The sequence below is a fragment of the Peromyscus maniculatus genome, chromosome 16, assembly GCF_049852395.1.
Source record: "Peromyscus maniculatus bairdii isolate BWxNUB_F1_BW_parent chromosome 16, HU_Pman_BW_mat_3.1, whole genome shotgun sequence".
Classification (NCBI taxonomy): Eukaryota; Metazoa; Chordata; class Mammalia; order Rodentia; family Cricetidae; genus Peromyscus; species Peromyscus maniculatus.
In genome coordinates, this window is record NC_134867.1 from 44462076 (window position 1) to 44484251 (window position 22176).

The window sequence follows — 22176 nt, forward strand, 5'->3', positions numbered from 1 at the left end:
TCCTTAAGTCACTAAATATAGCTGAGCATCAATTTCCCAACCGATAAAATAAAGAAACCAAGACCTACTTCACATGTGATCTTTCCATAAAGTTAATGAAGGCTAAAGACCAAATTTCTGACAATGTACTGAGGTTCTCATTGGATTTGTAAAATTGTGTTATCTTTTAAATAAAGATGCCCCACAATTTGGGCATCTTTATAACCTAGAAAATTGGATCCTTCTTTCATTCATTAAGAGTTTATACATAAGAAAAAAATTAAAATTACATATGCATAATTAAAATTAAGTATAAAGCTCTGGTAATAAGCTAGAAAATAGTAAACACTTAATAAGTGTTCATTATCATTCCTATTATCATATGCTATAGATAATTTGCTTTCATTTATTTTTCAATTGCTGTGTCCAAATGATTGTTTCATATCTTCAGTAGTGTGGGTTAGGAATATTTAAAGGGAAGCTTAATGTGCCAGCAAAGTCACCTTAATGTGTTTAGAATTCAACTTGGTATGAAGAACTCAAGAATTAAATATTTGGTATGGGCTGAAGAAAAGAGTGGCTTTTGGGATTTAATAAAGACAATGTTTATATTTTGCTGAAAATATCAAGATGTTTATTCAGAGAAAACTGTGATATCATGCAGAGAAAAGTGTCTGAGATCCCATAGACTTGTCAGTTGGCAGATGCAAGAACAAATGAGAACTTACCAGAATTATACAAATCTTATTACCTACACAGAAGCAGCCAAATGTCAAGAATTTAAGTGTTTACAAAAATGGTCATGCAAACATCTGAGTCATAGTATTGGAATTCGGAGCATCTGATACCTGTTTTACATATACAAATTCACATATTAACTTACAATTCATAATCAACTGTTATCACACTTTCCAATACTATATCTAGAACTTACAAACATTTCTATAAATTATAATTATATAAGGAACCATAAATATTAATGAACTATGATTAAGCTCCATTTTGGACTTATTTCAAGTTAATACATATATATACATATATACTCGCAATAAATAAAATCTACTCATCAGAATGATGTAATTTATATTTCAAATAATAGGTGTTTGAATTACCGAATTACTGACTCATTATGGAAATGTTCTCTATGATTTAGGATAAAAGGAATTTGAAGTAAATATGGCACAATCGCTTGTTGCAATGCCTTAAATCCTGAGGGAATTTGTAAATCAATGTTAGCAGAAGATATATGTGAGTTATGTGTGTTTAATATAGATGTCCATGGTGTAATGTAAAATTCTATTCAGAGAAAAATATTTGTCTTGTACTTGACTCCCCTGTCATGAAGTCATGAAGTCCCCTGACGAATTAGCTGGGGAACAGTATGAATGTGGAAATTATTTAGTTCTACTTTTGCTCAATAATAATAACAACAAAGTTTGTAAGGAATGTTTTTAAGAGTGGGTTGAGTGGCCTCCAATCACAGTGCTATTTCCTGCTTCAAGCTATGTCCATTTAGCAGGACAGAACTCGTCACCACGTTCTTTGTGTTGCTCTTCAGAGAAGTCATTCTCACAGCTGAAGAGCTGAGAAGGTAGCTGGTTGACCTCTCAGCATAGGCCTTCCCCCGGCAGCAGAGCTGACTGTTGAAGCGCTTCCGGAAGCTTTCGCTGAGCAGGTAGAGGGCAAAGGGATTGACGCAGGAATTGCTGAAACTCAGAACCCGGGCCACTAGGGTGACAATCATGTGACCCAGAGAAGGGTCGATCTCCTTGTAGTTGAAAGACCTGTACAAGTAGAGGACATGGTTGGGAAACCAACAGAAGACGAAGCAGGCCACGAAGACGAGCACAATCTTAGCCAGGCGTTTCCGGGTCTCCATCTGTAAAAGCAGCAGAGATGGCCGTGGGTCCATGGGAAGCAGAGAGAGCCGTGGCCCAAACTCACCTCCCAGAAGCAAGGAAGCTTATCAGGGCATGTGGTGACTCCCAAATACACAAACTGTTGCTTTACCTCATCAAAGTGTTTGCTCTAACAGCTTGACCAAGACTATTTTGTCCACCACATTATTTTCTTTTAAGGATATTTAAGATTTATAAAACGTCAGATGATAAATTACACATGACAGTCTTCATGTCAAAACAATAGCATTAATGAATACCTTAAAATGCTTATCTTTTACTTACAGTAGGGCCATGTTAGTAAAAATGCAAATTATTTTGCTTATAATAAATAAACTAAATTACTTAAACATAGAATACACACAAGTGGACATATTTTCCAAATATCATGGTATTTTAAACAAGAAAAAAAAATGACCTATTGAAACAGGACTTGACTTTTTTTATAATTCTCACTATTTCTTCTCTCTTCTTTGTTTCTCTCTCTCTCTCTCTCTCTCTCTCTCTCTCTCTCACACACACACACACACACACACACACACACACACAAGTAAATAATAAAAAATGAACAAACAAATAAACATTGATATTTAGGCCCCTGGCTCATATAATAATGAAAATTTTCTGGGATTGGAAAAAGAGCTCAGTGGCTAAAGTCATATGCTGTTAAGCCTAGTAAACTCAGGACTTCCATGGTAGAAGAAGAGCAATAACACCAGGAAGTTTTCCTCAAATTGTCACACACTCACTATGGCATGCCCATGTATGCACACATTATAAATAGATAAATAGATGATAGATAAATGATAGATATGTAGAAGGATAGATGGAGATGATAGATAGATAGATAGATAGATAGATAGATAGATAGATAGATAGATAGATAGAGGTAAAATAATTTTTAAACTTCTGTAATAACTATCAACCCTAGTAACATTATTAAACTGGATTATATTTTAGGGTATTTTTCATAGAATTCATGCTATGCTTACTGTTTTATAAGAAAATCTTCAGGTCTGTAATCAATAGAACTCAAAGTCAGACATTTATTATTTTAACTTAAGAATGCTTTGGTAGAAATCTAGAGTACAAAATTTAGATCTTATTTCCCAATTTTCCTAAATGCTTAAGTACAACAATGTAAGTAGGGACACAGTTTATCAGTAGATACTAACAGCAATCTTCACATTTTCTAAGATGGAGACATTGGTCAGCAGCTAGAGTACTTAAGAAAGAACTAGAAAGTCTGAACGCCCAAGTATAGCTGACCTGGAGAAATAGAATGCAGTGGTACTAATGATACATCTTGGTGCCCTAAGTTAGACAACCCAACCATGTTAGAAAGTATGAATATGGAATGTAGAGCACTCCCTGTGTCCTCCCTGGATGACATGGCATGGGCGTAAAACTATCATGGCAGTCTTAAACTGAAGATCCAAGTCCATTAAGTTGGGCTTTGAGATGATGTCCTGGAAAATGTTAAGAATTGGTTATCCAATCAGGGCGTATAAATCTACAATTGGAAATTTAAAGAAAGTAAGGCAGAACTGACAGCACTAAAAAAACAAGCTGTGGGTATTGAAAAACTCAATTTAAAGGAAATCAAAAACCAAAACTCAAACATGCAATTATGATACAAGTTGGATTACAAAATACCGAGTAAAGTGTCTAGTTATGTAAAGGGTACAATGAGCTTGTGGCATAGATGTTTTGCTTCCCTGATTCCAGATACTTAGACAACAAATGATTCATTTGTCTGAGACATTGGTTCACTATCTGAATCTCTAAAATGAATGTCAACTCTTCATGTTGATAGTCATTAATTAATGAAGACTACTCTGCACCATGGAAACCTCGGCCAGCTCCTGCTGCTGACTGGTGGCTCAAAGCTCCATTCTCTCGCTCCATCTACACCTGCCACTAACTCTAGTAATCTCAGATTAAGTTTGTTTGCCTTCACACTGGCAACAAGCATCCATTGCCTCCCTGTAAGATTTGTCATTATAGAAGTTCTAGCCCATTAGAGTATTTTTTTTCTCTAGGACTATAGAAAGACACAACTGGAAAAACAATTCTTTCACTTTCACAAGAATAACTTTAATTGAAATTTTTATTGCATGCTTTTTAACAAAAAAAAAATTGTAGCTACTCTACATGTTACCAATTTTTATTTTTTTTGTTTGTTTATTTGTTTGTTTTTCTTTTTTTAACCCTGGCCTGGGAATTGAACCTGGGCCCTCAGGTCATCAGTCAGTGCTCTCTAACCACTGAGCTACCTCCCTCCTCTCTGTTACCAACTTTCCACTAATGTGTGCTGTCTATGGGGAAGGTTGTACAGTTGCAAAAGGCCAACAGTCCCAACCACCAGCCCCCTTGGGCATCACATTCATTCCCTCTGCATCTCTGAAGTTCCTAGAGCCTCCCATTCTGCTACCCACTCAAACCCCATGCCCAGCCCTAGGCAGTGCCCTATTCTCTTTACAGAGACATCCTCCTTTGCATTTCCAGTTACCCTTACAGGGATACCAGGAAAAGATAGTAGTCAATTTACGCTTAAAATGTGAAATTTTCAGATTGATGATCTTCATCTTTGTGAAAGTATATTCATATAAAATATTTTAAGAAACAAATAAACATCAATTTTTATTTATTATCCATTCATGTGTATATGTGTGTGCATCTGTATATGTGTGTGCATATGCACTTGTGTGTGGAAGCCAGAGGCCAACTTAGTGTATCCACTATCACTCTCTACTTAATCTTTTGGACCTGGTTCTCTCTCTGAAACTTTTGTGCAGATAGTAGTGTCACTGGCCAGCAAGCGCCAAGGAATTTCCTGTCTGTACACGCCCCCCTCATGCTGTTAGTTACAGCCCATACCCGACATTTTTACATGGCTCAGGGGATCTGAACTCAGTCCTCACACTGCTATGCAGGCTCTTTACCAACATAACTGTCACCAAGCACAAAGACATTAGTTTCTACTGATAATATTCCAGTTCTTGTCAGAGGCTCAGATGCCTGATAAATGGGATCAAAGTAGATCCCATTTATATGGGACATAAACACATATAAGAAATTCCCCAGGAATCCTTTCAGTTCAGGCAAGTGAAAGCCCAAAGGCTGCCTTTGTATGTCTTGGGATTAACAACCCATAAAATAACACACACACACACACACACACCCTGACCCAGCTTACCTGCTTTTTGGTATGTTCATTGTATTCTCCCGGAAGATTGTGTGCACTTTTAATTAAAGTCTTTGCAATGTGGTAATAATAAATGCTGATAATAACAAGAGGTATGAGGAAATAGACAAGAAAAATGAGTATGGAGTGAATCTTTGGATGTAACTCATCTGTTTGCGGGTAGGGTATGCATGCTGTGAAACTGTTGTTTTCCAAGCTACCAATTCTTGCTATTTCCGAAAACACAGCTTCAGGGACAGCCAACAACATGGAGACTACCCAGATGCCCACAGCCTTCACACTGGTCCACAGCACCACGCCAGAAGTCTGCATGTCCATGGGGTTCACGATAGCTCTGTACCTAGAACAAGAGGCTCAAGTTACTCTTTAGGAAGGAAGGAGGAAGGAAGGAGGAAGAAGGGAATGGGGGATAAATGAAAGATAGAAAGGAAGGAGAGAGAGAGAAGGAGAGAGGGAGGAAAGAAGGAAATAAATCTCGCTGGCAGTAGAAATACCAACATTTCTTTCTTCCCTGGCTGTTTCCTAATGTATGGAAGACACAAATTCCCTGGCATCTCAGTGTCTCCAATTCATTCCAGGGCTTATTGGCACAGAGCACAAGCAGAGAGAGGAAAATATTTTAAAGTAGAATCTCCTAAGCAGTGGTGGTTGGCTCTTCCACAATGATTTTTATCTTCAATCAATGTACAGTATATGTATCATTTTTCAATTGAATTTGATCAGCTATTAGATTTTTTTTATTTAAATTCTTTCATTTCCAATCTATCATTATACTTGCTATCAAAGGAAAATAACTGAGTTGTTAATGGTCTGCAAAGCAATGCAGTTAAATTTTACCTTGATTCTGGTCTTATAGCTTCCGAGTTTGAGACTCGCAACATTTTTCCTTAACAGTTTCCTAAACAATAAACCCTAGATACTAGTCCAGAGTGGGATTTTTTCCTCCACAATCCAATTGAAAAACTGAAAATTGAAGAGTCCTCTGGTTTTATAGATCTATTTCACTTTGTTGGACCAGATAGAAGCCCTACCCTCTCAACTCTTGTATATTAGCGGCAATGTATAGGATTGACAGGGAGTCACATTCTGAGACGCAGTGTCTTCATCCTTAACTTTTCACAGCCAACTCCAAACTTTAAATGAAGTAATGATAATGCAAACAAACCAAATTATATATAAGCATGCTGTATTTGTCTTTAAAGGATCTGAAGATATAATATATCTAAGAGATAAATAAGAAAATGTAATAAAAAGTGATTTCAGTCAGACTAATTCGTCATTGTCTATATTATTTAGAAAAGTCACTTAAGGTCTTTTTTATTTTCACTCTAAAGTAAAGATAAGAATATCTCCCTTCCAAAATTTACATATTTATTGACTTATAATGGTTATCAGATATCTGATAAGGGCAAATTACCAATAAATAAATAAATAAATAAATAAATAAATAAATAAATAAATAAATAAATCTGCTGATTGTAATTTTTTGATGGAAGAGGATGGATAACACAGATAATAAAGATCCATAACAAACCTTCTTTTAGGTAACCAAGAACCACAAAGGACATTCTAAATATCCTTGATATTTATAAAAAATAAAAGGAAGATGTCCCTCTCCACGCCATCTAGTACATACTGTTGCAGAGACATAGTCTTAGGTAATTTGAAATACTAAATCAAAGTAACCTAGACTGGGTGATTTATAAACCCTAGAAAGTTATTTTACAGTCCCAAAGAGGAGGAAGACCAGGATGAAGACTTTGACAGATTCAGTGTCCAGTGAGAGTACCCTTCCTGGATGGCGTGTGTTAGGTACAAAGCAGGCTCCCAAAACATCAGTGCTGATGACAGTGTCCTAAACAGAAGGACTCTGCCTGTGTAAACAGGACTTTCTTGGGTAAACAGAAATCTAAACTCAGCATTTCTCAGGAGTTACCAGGAAAGCCACTGCCTCCCTTATCCATCCCAGCAGTCAACTACCTCAACTGCCTGGGCAAGGACATCTAGTTTCAGAATGGTCTGAACAGCCTGCTCAGCTCTAAGACCCCCATCCTGATGACTATCATATAACACCCATTTGCTTTCTCAACCAGCCACTAGCCTCTATTCTCCAAGGCAGCCTGGAAGTTTGTTCCTCCAAACGTTTTTCTTTCTGTTCAGAGTGCTCCAGTTAGTGGTTTCACTGTGCCTTTGTTTATAAGCAGTGTCTTCTACTGGGCCCTTCTGGAGTTGTTTCCACCATGACCCTACTCTAAAGACCTGATCACCTCACAATGTTTCCACTACCTGTTACCATTGTTTTGTGCGAAAAGATTTCAATTTATGAATTTTAGGAGGATAACAAACCTCCAGATTATAATGGGTATTATGCCCCTAAAAAGAAGACAGAGAAACTTAAAGGGTTAGAAAATGAATGAACTTTTCATTGTGTTAAGATTACTAGCAATAGGTCAAATTCATTTAAGAAAATAAACCTAGCTGGAGAGTATGGTAAAGATGAAGAAGACCTTTTCAGCAGGGATGATTCTTGTCACCTTCTGCAAGAAAAGAGGGCTGTATCTCAGGGGAAGGGGGGGGGTCTCTAAATAATACACGACTGAATGAAAAGACAACAGTACAAATTTGATACACAAAGAATTATACTAGAAAAACTACAGATTACCAAAGCTGTCAGTACTGTAACATAGTTTACAACTATAAATGAGTATTTGTTTGTTTGTTTGTTTGCTTGCTTGTTTGTTTGTTTGTTTGTTTGTTTTGTGGAGGAGAAGGGAGTACTAGGAAATAAACTCAGGGCATTATGCATGCAAGGCAAACACTTTACCACTGAGCCATAGACCCAGCTCTGAGAGAATATTAATGCTGCAAGTATATCTTTGGAAGAATATAAAGCAATAAGTAAAGTCTTCTAATGCATATTAAAGTGGGCCTGCTTTATCATGCCTTCTTCAAATATTTACATAAAACATGAGAAAGATGTCCCTCAGCATAAAACCTATTTAATTAAACTCAGCAGCATAGCAGAAATGTGTAAAATGTTACATTTTCCCTTACAAATAGTCTCAGAGAGATATTCCTAATTGAAAACTGAATTAAGGAATAACCAATCAGAAGACAGACATAGAGAATTATATTCACCATCCATATATTAAGCATCAATGAACAGATTTCTACATCAACTTGAATCTCATTTATGATATCTATATGTAGTATAAATTTGGTGTAAATATAAAACTGAATTTAATCATACTATAAAATAAACAGAAAATTAGATCATTTTTATTTCTTGCAAAAAATCATCAGAACGTCTCAAAAATCTCTTTCTTTAAGCATGTCTGGTTAAACTAGCATCTCTTTTCTTATCAAGCTTTATGGTGCAGAAAGGATGCCAACAAGGAGTCCAGGTGTGAACCACAGATTAACAGAAGCAAAGCTATTGCTCATTGTTGCTTCACTAGTACCCAGTATAACGTCCAGAGCACACAGTGTGTTCTCAGTAAATGGTTATTGGTCTGAGTATTAAGGATATCATTAATTAAAATCAATTGTGGTGAGTGGAGCTGCGAAATAGTGGGCGGAAATAGGCATGGTGGTGTACAATGGCGATTATCTAGTGACGTCGGAGTGCATCAAGCTTCAGAATCATCTGAAGAACTGGGGGTGGGGCAAGAAGGACGAATTGAGTTTTTCCAAAAATTGAGTGACAGAGTGAGTCTCTAGGATGTGAATTGAGAGACTCTGCCTTTATTCGACTATTATGTTTTCAAGGCTGCATGTAGGTAGGTCATGATTAGAAACAATTAGCAGTGGGTATCATTGCCTCAGGTTTCCTGCAAGCTTACTGGAGTAATGGGTACAGAGCAGCAGGGATTTCTGGGATCAACCGAAGTCTGGTGTTTAGAGAATCAGATGCCTTCTCTGCAGGTTTTCGTCTTGTTTTTCATATTAGGTAAACACTACCTTAGGGGCATAAGTTTTGTGTTATGTTGTCACCCTTCTCTAGGTAAAATATGTGCTTATAAGGGCTTTCAATGAGGACCCAGCTGCCACAAAATCCAGCCTGGCGATTCCCATCTCACCATGTGTGTCACAATTAGACAAATAATCACATAGCTCTAACTGAATTGTGGAAACAGTATTAATACTCAAGAATAACACAGTGCATTTTAAGTCAATGATGCTACTTCTAATGAGAAGGAAAATGGAAGCGATCTAGCAGTGATTGAAATCAATTGAGTAAAAGACATAATTTACTGCAGTCAAATATAATATAACACACTTTATTTAATACAGATGTAATGAATTAGGTGCAGAAATAACCATTCATTCTGTGATAATGGTTCTGTAGAAATCACAGCTGGGTTCTTACTATAAAAGGCAACTTTTCTTTTGAGATGACAACTCAGAAGCTCTCAGAAAAATTATTACCTTTTGTGAAAGTATGGGTCATCCTATATTTTTCAACTTTTCATTTTCCCTACACTTGTTCTCCTCCCTTTTTATCCCTGTTATGTTATTGACATTTCTATTTAAGCTTTGTTAATTGGACCAAACTGAAAACAGCCAGGGTACTCAATGGTCCAAGAGAGGCGATGCACCAGTCTTTGTCTTTATAATGTGAGTATCATGCTGACTCCATAATTGCTATGGTATGCATATGATGCACCCCCCCCCAAAAGTCCTAAATACAGGAGGCTCTTCAGTTTTCTGCCTCTGGTCAGGGCAAACGTACTTGCTTCCATGACAATAGATTGGAAATAAACTTGTGTGAGTTAAACTCAAGTTCTGAGTCTTGCTATTATTGCCATGCTTTAGAAATGAATGCTTGGTGTCAGTTTCACCTACTGTAGTGGCTAATCATCGTGTTTGGCTCTAATTAAGCTTATTTCTTTAGCAGTCTGATTAGAGTAGCTCGCTTGAAGAAGAGCAGTCAAGATCAAACGTCATATTTTAGATTTGAAGTTCAAATAAAACTTTTTTTAAACAATAGTAGAACTGGTGCTGAGAAGACAAAATAAAGTTCGTAAGTTCTTTAAAATTTTAATCACCTTTCCACGGGTGATTTAAAATAGTGTATTATATAAACTAAGTATCTATTTAACAACAGCATCAAAAACTCACCCCTGAATATTGTCTTACTCCCAGTATATATTAACTCTGTGACTCCAAATTAGTGTAAGTGAATATAAGACAGTAGAGAGAGCTCCTGGAAACTCAGATCCAGACTCATTAATAATTTAATACAAAAAATTAATAAGGAGGCCAAATACCATTTTTATATCCAAGTTAAACTGTTTAGCTAAATAACTTCTGTCAGTCCTTCATTCCCAAGAGAATGAGAGCATAGGTCCAATAATGATGCCTAATTATAAACATTGTCCCCCACCCCCCAGCCAACAACCCAGACATTTCCTCCTGCATAAGAGACCTGATAGCATGATGCAGACAGCCTGGGATCAGCCTCCATTCAGGAAGCCTGGATTTTCTGCCCAGCAGTCACAGGAGGGCTTACATTTTCTGAGCTTCAGGATCCACACATGGAAAATGACGAAGTTGAACCAATTGATCTGCCAAGTCAAATAATGGATACTTCACACTGCTAGAGTATGTGAAAGTGGATTTGATAGTGAAGACTGTGCCCACAGTATTGTTTTAAGACATTAAAATTTAGCATTATCGGGGGGGGGGTCACTTGATTTCAACAAGAACTAGAAGAACTTAAGATTTTCAAACAAGAAGATGTGAGAGCCTAGTTTTGAAGAACACGTATAGTTCTAATTGCTTTCACTTAGAGGAATAGTATCTATTTCACATTGTAAATGGTGCACAGTCTAAACTAAACAGTTTCCTCAACTTAAACTTAGTGTTCTAACATACCAGAATGCCACCCTACTGAATCAGGAAAGAGCCTGCTCAAGTTCAGACACACACAGAAAAAATAAAATAAAATCCCAATTGAACTTTAATTTGTTTCCAAAGTGTGTGGGGAAATGCAGGCACCAGAGTGTGCAAGTTTAAAATTAGTGCAATTTTAAGTATTATTTAAATAGTTTTTTATATGTTTTTAAACTTCTGTTCTCATGTTTCAGCTCGAGTTACTAGGTTTCCATTTTATACATATACTTTCCTTTCCCCATCTCCATTCCCCAACCTATCCCAACATCCTTTCCTTGGCTAATGCATCCCAATTCCCAACCATCCTAGCCCCCTGTCCCTATCCATCACTTTTCCAGTCTATCCCTTTGCTACCTGTTTACTCTTACCTGTCTGCGCTGAGGGCGGTGAGGGTGAATACAGAAACCCCCACAGAGGTGAGCTGGATGGCGGGGATGAGTTTGCAGCCCAGCTTGCCAAACACCCACTCATCAAAAAAGTAGCGGGAGGCGTCCACTGGAACGCAGGTCAGCAGCAGCAGCAGGTCCCCAGCCGCCAGGTTAGAGATGAAGATGTTGGGGACGCTCCTCATGGCGCTGTTGGTGAGGAATATCTTCACCAGCATGATGTTGCCCAGCAAGCCCACCGTAATGATGATTAGGTAGAGGGATGGGATCACACAGCGGATCACCAACTCCGCAGTGGTCCCATCCGAGCCAGGCAGGAAATCTTTTTCCCACACCTCAGGAACCGCCTCGCTCTCGTTCGCCTCCAAGGGCAAGGAGAGGTTGGCAAGAGACCTGGGGGGCATGATCTCTTTTCCCAGAGAACCCGCAGGAGTTTTCATTCACTCGAACCTCTCGAAAAGTACAATGAGCACGACGTGGATTTAGTTGATGTCTCTCTAATCCTGGCAAGTTTGTGGCTCCTGGGACTGAACCACCGCGCTGGTCCCGCAGAGAAGTCTGCGCGGCGCGCTCGGGAGCTTCGCCCTGGGAGAGGTTCCCTTCACTACTGCAGGTTTGCAATTTAAATCAAACAAACAAAAAAAAAAGCAAAGCCGTTGAAGCTTTTCCCCGTCTTTAAGACTTAGTTCCCGCTCTTAGCAAGCGGGAGAATAGAGGTCAGTCCCTGTGGGACCAAGAACCCTACCTGTCCTACTGGTCCACCCCAGGAACGGAAGTCATCCAGGAGCTGTCCAGCCAGCGGCAGCTGAAACGCTGGCACTAGCGCGGGTCCTTTTGTGTTCACCCCACAGCTTTGCTCTTCTCTCTGCCTTTCCTGTTGTACTGCTGTGTGGAACTGAAGGGGAGCTGAGTCCTTTTTATTTTTTTCATTCTGCGTCCCCATATACATCCATCCTCAACCGCCTCCGAGCAGGAGGAGCCCACGCAGGAAGTTTGTGAGCCTCTGAGGATTGAAGATTTGAGCTGGCAAGTCCCCAGTGTTTGAAACACTGAATTTAGCAAGCCAGCCAGGGACAAAGGACAAAGTCAATGGAAATGGCTCTGCACTTTATTCTATCATCCTCTGGCCACCCCACCACCACCACCCCAAATCTGGAAATTCTTTCCTACAGTTGATGTATTGTTAACGTATTTTATTGGGATATAGCGTGCATAAAGTGCACATCTCTTAGATGTGAGCTTTGCTATCAGAACAAGCAGTCTGGTAGAAAGTACCACTGTGCATCCCTTCACCTCAGCTGGCTCTCTCTTGAAGATCGCAGGAATAGAACTTTTCAGAACACAAACATCTAACTTCTTCCCTTCTTGTCTGTAGGAGCTATACAAGCTTTGTGAGGAGTGTATGTGTTGTTGCCTCTTGTAAACACACAACTCTTACCCATCCATTCTCATGTTCACTAACATTTGGAAGTTTCACAACTTTAGCTGATTTAAATAAAGCTTCTATGAACATTTTTGCACATGGCTTCTGGTGCACACACTTGGATAAATTCCAGACTTGAATTTGCTAGTCTCAGAGCGTATGTTCACATGTGGTAAAACTTAAGTGGTTTTTTTTTTTTTTTAGTGAATTACCAACTTGTTTTTCTTTTTATATTAGTGTGATATTAACACTATGTATCTGTTTATGCATGTATATATATGCCTATAGCTGATAATGCCACTCATAAATTTAAACACTTAAAATTCAATATATCCATTTTCTGAAGCATGATGTTATATGTCACTCAGAGTAGTCTTGAGTTCTTGGGCTCCAGTGACTCTGTTGCTTCAATTTCCCAAGAATCTGGAACTATTGGACCTAACTTTGCACCCAATTCACAATCTGTCAATAGGAAAAAAAAATAATTTCCTGAATCATCACCACCATCAGAATTTTGCAAAGACTGCTCAGGGCCAATGAGTTGGCTCAACATAGAAAGTAGCTGTAGAATAAGACTGGCAGCCTGAATTCATCCCTGGAGGCCACATATAGTGTGGAAGGATAGAAGCAAGTGGAATGTGCTGTCTCAGATTTCCTCGTGCAAACCACATTACACCCATACATAATAATAATAAACACAATATTTTTAAAGCTTTCCAGATATAATGGCTCCAAAGTTAGATAAATAACACTCTTGTCGTTGGAGAAAATGTGTGTCTTGGTTTGAGCATTAGAAGATAAAATTTAACAACTGGAAGTCAGTCAAGGATCACCTTTAATGATCTAGCCATGAGCTGATAAAATGTGAGTTAGGTGCAAAGCCATTTGTTGATTAAGCAGCTTTTCAGACATCACCTACCAAAGGACATTTCACACAGCAAGGTGGATATTGGGATTATAGTCAATTTTTTTCCAACTAAATTTCAAGTCTGTGTTGTACTCTTGAATTTCACTGTAAGTCCATTGCAAAGTTTAGATTAGCTAAGTGAGATTTTCATGTACATTTCTTTGAATAAACAAATATTCTTGCTATTTTTGCCCATTATACTTTGGCAAGATAACTAATATTACTTATCAATCAGAATATGTCTTTAGAAATTTTATCTTCAAGGTTAAGTTTCTCTTATAACATTCAATCTCATTATGCAAAATTATTTTGTTTTGTTTTTTTGAGACAGGGTTTCTCTGTGTTGCAGCTCTTGCTGTCCTGGAACTCACTTTGTAGACCAGGATGGACTTGAACCCACAGAGATCTGCCTGCCTTTCCTGAGTGCTGGGATTAAAGGCATGCACCACCAAGCCTGGAGCCAAGAAAAGTTGTTTTTTTTTTTTAAGTCTAAATCCTGAAAGGTCTCAAACTTTCCAGCTCAAAGTATTCTATTTTATTGATTCTGACTTTTTCATGTTTTCCCTTACAATAAAACTGTGTCACTGCCTCCCGCTAGTTGCTCCCATGCCTCTCTCTGGTTGATAGGCTCTTTTGCTGTGGGGTAATGCCTTTGCACACTGGTTCAATAAAATGCTGATTGGCCAGTAACCAGGTAGAAAGTATAGGCAGGATAAGCAAACAAGGAGAATTCTGGGAAGAGGAAGGCTGAGTCAGGAGATGCCAGTGAGCCACCCAAGAAGCAACATGTAATGGGATGCAGGTAAAGCCAGGGAATATGTGGCAATACATAGATTAATAGTTATGGACTAATTTAAGATATAAGAGCTAGCTAGTAAAAGGCTTGAGCCATGGCCATACAATTTGTAAACAATATAAGCCTCTGTGTGTTTATTTGGGTCTGAGAGGCTGTGAATTGGGCAGGACATGGAAAAACTTCCAACTACACTCTTTTTATTCTATTATATTTGTTACATATGTGTCTGTGCATGTGTAAATATGTATCACTTGCTGAATCTGTCTTTGTTGTTTGTGTGTACATAATTTCAAGACTGACCATTCTGTGTTGGAAAACCAATAAGGAGGGGCTCAACCCTGAAAGAAACTAATTATGCCTGTCCCAGTAATCATTGGTTACCTGTAGTTCTTTGTCTAGGGGTAAGACCCTGTGAGGTATTTCCCTCTTCCACTAATCTTAGCAGGTCTATTGGTACTGCCATTGTTCTAGTACTATTTATGCAGCCATTTTTAGGAAAGACTACTTCACAGAAGACACTCTGATATTCTGGTTCTTACAATATTTCTGTCACTCCTTCCTTGATGTTCCCTATGCCACAGGGAACTATGATACAGGAGCTGTGATGTAGATGTATCCACTGGGACTGCACTCCCCATGATCTCTGCATTGTGTCCAGTTGTAGTTTTTTGAGGCTTCCATTTGCTATGAGAAACTTCCTTGATAAGGGGTTGTAGCTACACTTGTCTGTGAATATAATGATAAGATTTAGAATACAATATGGAATTAGTGCTGATCTATCAAAGTGATTGTAATAGATTCTTTCCTAAGTCCATGACCTTACAACCCCTGAGAAGCTGCCTGTTAGTACCAGGCATGAGTTCTCTCTATTGAGTGGGCCTTAAATCCAATTAGACAGATGTTTGTTTCCACATACATGTGAGAGCTACTTCTTACACCTTACAACTTACCATGCTGGTAATTGCCATGGTTCATAGGCACTACAGCTGGATGAGACTATTTAACTGATTTAGTCTCTTCTCAGCTTACATAGTATTTTCTGGAATCAAGGAATATATACTATAGGAAAGTGGCTATAAGGTCAGATCCAGCTTAAATTATCTGAGTTGTGTATCATAACTATATGGTATCTTCAGCAATAGAGGCCCATGCTCAAATCTCAACCCCTAAGAGGCAACCTAGGGCTACACCAATAATCTATATTTTTTTGGAAATCATATGGACTACCCTGACCAAACCATCAAAAGGTTTCTTGTGCCTGGTACAATGTTATTCTATAGTTATCATAGTTCAATGTATGTATATGAATGTATGTGTAAAGCTAAAGTATAACCTTCTTCTGATTGCCTGTATGTTCATAACCATTTAGATGAGAAAAGTGTTTAGTCCAAAAACTGTGTTAGCAAATATTCAAGTGATGAGACTCATAGAAAGAAGGAATTTATATTGGATGTTTTTTTTGTTTTTGAATAAATCTCTATGTATATTTATTTAGAGGTTAAGATTCATGGTAAAGGTGATTTTAGAGAATATATCAATAAAGACTATTATGAAATTCTATTAAATGATTATGGCTATGTAACAACTATTAGACACAACACAAAATTCAAAGTAGAATATGAATGTTATTTTACTTTTTAACACACATCAGAAACAGGCATGCACTGAAGGAACAAATTGTTTATTTTATTCATGTACCATCCATCTGCTGATATTCATATCTCACTAATAGCTATAAATATTCTTTGATGGGAGTACTTAAGTCTTACATTTTACATCAGAGAACTAAATGATTGAGGTAAGATGGCTTACTTAATTCTACAAAGAACTCAATAAAACTGTATTCTGAAGCTTATTTTATGAGTCTAATGTCTGTTGCATCTCTTTGTTCCCAAAGGAAAACAAATACATGAATTGTGAATTGAAGTGTTTTGCTTTATAAGCATGGGGACCAGAATTCAGAACACCAGCACTATGCAAAACCTGGGCATAAAGGCACATATCTGTAATACCAGCAGTGGAATGACAGGGATAGGCAGATCCTGGGACCTTTCTGAAGGAATAGTTTGGTCAAAATGGAATACTCTAGTTTCAATGAGAGATCTGTCTCAAAAATTGGTAGAGAGTGATGAAGTAAGATAACTGAAATCATTGCAGCTTCCACATATTTATACACAAGAGTGAAGACACACACACCACATGTAAATACAACACACAAATGATGGATAAAGATTAAATAAGATTAAAAAATAAAATGTATGAATAAATGTAATTCTAATTTAAGTAAAGGGTGAGTTTATAACTGTGAGATATTGAATTCTTATAAAATATGCATTGTAGATTTTATGTTCCTAATAAAAAAATAAAGAACCATGTCCTTGTCTCAAATTTGTTAATATCATTATTCTATAAGTGAATTGGAACAATTTGAAGTTCATAGTACTCTGATAATCTTTATCTCTCACAATGTATTTCCCTTCAAAGTATTATGAAGAAGTCAAATTATATATATATATATATATATATATATATATATATATATATATTACAGCATTTTACAGTTTCACATTGAAGAGCACTGGAAACAAATGTATCTATAATTATCATTGCTATTTGATAATTTTAGGCCTTTGCAACCAATGTTATGATAACAGAAAGGAAAATGTATAAAGTTTGAGAAATGAGAGAGCAATACAATGTAAAAGCCTGAAAGAGTAGTGAAACTATCAGACTAAGAATTAAAGTCAATGGAAGACAAAAGAAGGTTCAAAAACAGTTTTGTCTCTATGAAAATATGTATTTAAAAGTATGTTGCAACAAATGAACACAGAGAAGTACAGACTACTTAATAGGCAATGCTTGGAAAACCAGTTCACATTATGAGAATGAGTCTCTACATAACACTAAATATGTTAGAATTCCAGTGAATTAAAGTCAATACGGTCTGAGAAAGACAAGAGAAAATAACTTAAAAGTATGTTCATTTCCATTGGAGGAGTGAGTGCTTTATACTTAATCAAACGTATGAAATAACTATCCAAAAATAATAAGTTAACAACTCATGGGACAATATGTACTTTAAGTAAATTACATTCTTAGCCGTTTACAGTATAAAAAGCTTTTGAAAAATCAGAGCATCTGGTATATTACTCTGCAAAGTATTGTGTCCAATGTTGGAAGAATTAATGAGACATTTGGTGGTTTGAAAGAAAATGGCTCCCAAAGGAAGTGGCACTATTAGAAGGTATGACTTTGTTGGAGTAGGTGCGACCTTGTTGGAGGAAGTGTGTCACTGTGGGGGTAGGATTTGAGGTCTCCTATGCTCAAGCTACTCCTAGTGCCACAGTTCACTCCCTGTTGCCTTCTGATCAAGATGTAGCCAGCACCATGTCTGCCTACACTCTGCCATGTCCTGCCACGGTGATAATGGACTGAACCTCTGAAACTGCAAGCTGCCACCTCAATTAAATGTTTTCCTTTGTAGGTTTTGCCAAGGTCATGGTGTTTCTTCATAGCAATAGAAATCCTAACTAAGATAAAACACTATGTATAGGCTTTTCTTATCTATCCTTCCAACCAGAAAACTGTTAATAATGGTCTAAAATTCAGCTCATTGAAATTAAACCAATAATTATACAGCTGATATAATATTAGATTAATAATAATGAAAATGAATTGTGTTTCATTTGGTCAGAAAAGGAAAATGCATTCTAAGGAAAGACATAAAAATAAAACATAGATGTATATTGATTTCAGAAAAAAATTTCTATTGTAAAAAATAAACTTTATACAATTAGCAGTAGAAAAAAATTGCAAGAGATAACCCATAGTAAATTTCAATACAGAAATATATACTACCTAAAATGAAATGCAAACAGGAAATTTAATCAAGTGTTAATGTACCATAGGATATTTAGTTAACCTAATATCACTTTCATGGAGTGCCATAAGGTGAATGAAAATGAAAGAGAAGAAATATTACTGAAGAAATACTGCCCCCAGTTTTGTGTATTTATTAAAAGCTTAAATCTCTGGTAATACAGGAAGCTCAATAAATCCCAGATAGAACAAAGGAAGACAGTATGAACTGTCGTTTTCTCACTAAGATCAGTAATGAAGGAATGAAGTTCCTCCTTTCACTATTCCTTTTAAACACTGTTTTAAATGTCCTCAGTAAAGCAATAAGACAAGAAAAGGAAATAAAGTAAAATGGGAAGGAAGAAATAAAACTGCTTTTGTTCATGGGTGATATATAAGTTGATGTACAAAACCCAGGATAATGAAAACTAACAAGAAAAAAAATGCTTCTAGCAAATAATAAAGAATTACAGCAGGATTTAAGACTTAAAATTAATGCTACAGATGCCAATTGTTTTCCTATGTACTATCAATACTTAGTGGGTTTTAAATTCAAAACACTAAAGCTTTTGTATTGAGTCTCTAAAAATAAATACATAGATGTAAATCTAATAAAATATGTACAATATCTATTTGTGGAAAACTGCAAAAATATAGCAAGTGAAATCAGAGAATTAAATAAATGGAAACAATTGTTGATATTCATAGATAGGAAGAACAACATGATATATTCATTATTGTACCTTCATCTATAGATTCAATACAACCCAAATAATAGCCTAGTAATGTAATATGTGAGTGTCAACAAAATGACAATAAGGATTCCATGGATTTCCTGAAGACCAATAATAGTGAAAATAGAATTGGAAGAAAAAATAAAATCAGAGAATTGATTCTACCTGAAGACGTATTACAAATCTGTAGTAGTAAAAATAGTGTGGTGGTGGTAAAAGAATGAAAAGTTCATTGGTGGAATAAAAGATAAGTCCTGAAAGTATTCCCACAGAAATACAAACAACTGTTCTTTAACAAAGAACTAAAGGTAAATGAAAGAAAAAAATAGTAGAATCATTGTATCTAGGGTAAACATTAGAATGAAATAGTTGTTTTCACTGTAACTAGGGTAAGCATCAGAATGAATAGTTGTTTTCTAGAAGTACTTAGACCTTGAAGAAATTGCTATGGAAAACAGTGATTGTTTTCTGTTATCTATAGAGTTGTTTTTCTGAAGGAGCGTTATAGCCTAAATAACTAAATAACATGACTGTGTTCGCAAGATGGTCCTGGGCCACCTGGAGCGTCTTGCATTATTGGGTACATACAAACAGTGCACAGTAAGGATTAAAGTTTCAGGGATGTGATGATTTCCTTCAGAAAACATATAGATCAGTGACATTGGTATGAAGAATTTGTTTTACCCAAAACACAACTTTAGTGTAACGATCAATAAATACCCCTTTGCACAGCTACTCCAGGTTCAGTTCTTCAAAACTGTTCCTCCCTGCTGACAGAGAGCCTAAATTACACTCTGTAAAGACCTTCTTTCTTTGGTCATCCTGCACAACACAGAAAACCTGACATTTGGCACCCAATGTGGGGCTCAAAGAAAAGAGAATCTGGACACTCCAGGAATGGAGGTAATATTCGCTCATGGTAAGCAAGACTCGAGTATTTGGCAGGGACATATCCATCTCAGGAGTGACAATATGTTCAGTTATTAAATACAAAAGCTCCAAAGACAAAGAGTAAAGAAAGGAAAGGGCTTTTTCTGATAGAAAAGGGGAAAGGAAAGGGGACCTCCCCTGTAGAAAAGGGGGAAATATTTATGTTCAGATTAATTGGAAACCTACAAAGATGACAGATCTGAAACTACTTAAAGAAGTAGTGGAGACATATGAAATGCATCCTCCCTATGTGAGATAGATTTTAAATACTGGCCTACCCAGAACAGAATTATTTCAAAAGGTTAAAAAAAATTAATGGCAGCTGGAACTCAGAGCTTTTGGCTGTGAGATACCTGTCACCACTTTCTGCCAAGGGCCCTCCAGCACAGAGCAGTCACACCTGAGTTCCAAGGATTAAATGGCAGCGGGGAGATCTTCTGCTACAACCTGAACTAGAGCTAGCCTGTCCTAGAGCTCATGTTGTTTGTTTGCTTACTTGTTTTTTGATTAAATGTTTTTGTTTGTTTGTTTGTTTGCTTGCTTGCTTGCTTTTCCCTCATAGTGGGAATAACTCAATATTAAAGGTCCCTTTATAGGAGAAAAAAATTAAAACAAGCCCAACTTCTAGTACAGAAACAATCACAACCAAGGCATAAAATACCAAGTCAATACTGTTTAAATTTCCAGAGGTATTAGTCATTCACTATATGGAGTATGTTCTCTTCTTTTGATCATCTAATTAATGCTTAAATGAAAGTCCAATTTTCATGGTAAATAAATTTTAAAAGTAAATTTTGTAATTTTGAACTATATCATTGGGTACGCTCTTATTTGTTTATCATTACTGAGGATTTGGCTCTGTTCTTTAAGTTACTTTCTGAAAACTCTTGGTTAAATTCTATTTTAAAAAATGTAATGCCTGACACAGAGAAAGTTATTAGCTTATTAAGCAATGTGGCTGCTAAAGCAGTAGCTCATACAAATAATCTCTTACTGATAAAGAGCCTACAAAAATTATTTTTCCACTAAATAAAATGCAGGAAAAATATTTGTTCCACACTGTTAATAACTGGCAAGTCACATTAACGTGCTACTTGGGATCTATAAAAATGAAAAAGGATCCTCTTTTTAAGATTTTATAAAAATACTCCCTGGGTATTGCCTAAAGTTACTTCTTAAAATTCTATAGAGATTGTTTTTAATGCTTTTATAGATAGTTCTTGACAAATACAAAGAGCATGTTTACACAAAAATTCCACATGCTCCATAAAAAGATTGTACCCACTCTGGGTTATACAGCTCAAAAGTCTAAGCTTGCTGTAATCAATCAGCTTTTATTAGATGTTCCCAGCCATTAAATATTTTAACTAACTCTTCTGTTTATTTAAATTTGGATAATAGCTTATTGGATGGACGAAGAAGAATCAGTCTCATGGTCACAATAGACAACTTGGGAGCCCCAGTTTGCACATCCTCACCCATGTGTGTACCCTTAAGGAAGGCTAAGGCTGAACATGAACTGCCATCCTATATAAATTAACACATGAAGGACAGAGATGCACTGAGACTAGAAAGCAATCTAACTTGAGAGAAAAAGAATACTGCAGGAAGACTGTGAATGGAGACAGGATATAGAGGAAGGAAACATTGGAACTGGGTACTTGAGAAGGAGTCCAATGAGCAGAAAGTTAACAAAAATGGGACACGAGTAGTTTGGAGATGAAAAATGAAAGACACAGAAATGGAAAAAAGAGGCTTAATGTGCTCCTTCAGCTTCATTTGTTTTAAACACGGGCGGGAACAACCTGCCTAGGAGGAAAAACCAAGAATGGCTGTGGCTGGTTTTTGATAAAAGGCAACATCCTAAAAAGTTTTCTTAGCCCTAACGAACCCTCTGCTTATTAATTTTTTTTTTTTGGATTAGAATGGATGTTTGTGTGATGATAAATACTTAAGGTTACAAAGGTAATACTTGGGTTGACAGAAATTGACTTGGAGATGCATGTCTAAAATTGCAAAATTTTAATCTTATAAAAGTTACTAACTTGTTATAAACTGTTAAAAGATAATTATGACATAGAAGTTTACAGCCAATCACCTTATAAATGATAAAATTCTTTAATGTGTTCAGAACTAAGTTTGCAGTTATGCTAAGTACAAAT

The 22176-nt window shown here is 36.7% G+C and overlaps 1 protein-coding gene across 3 annotated transcripts in view; it reads right to left on the minus strand.

Annotated features, from left to right (window-relative positions):
- Nucleotides 1–363: 363 nt before the first annotated feature.
- Nucleotides 364–22176, minus strand: part of Nmbr (neuromedin B receptor) — a 58013-nt gene continuing 36200 nt past the window's right edge. Inside the window, exons 1-3 of one of the 3 annotated variants that reach the window (XM_006976665.4) lie at nt 11349–12401; nt 5077–5425; nt 364–1858 (exon numbers count right to left, since the gene is read on the minus strand). In XM_006976665.4, coding sequence (XP_006976727.1) covers nt 1457–1858; nt 5077–5425; nt 11349–11806 — 1209 coding nt within the window. In that variant the 5' untranslated portion in view covers nt 11807–12401 and the 3' untranslated portion in view covers nt 364–1456. Of the gene's footprint in view, nt 1859–5076; nt 5426–11348; nt 12402–22176 lie in introns of those variants that run through there. The other 2 variants (XM_042262255.2, XM_042262252.2) reach the window with 2 other exon arrangements.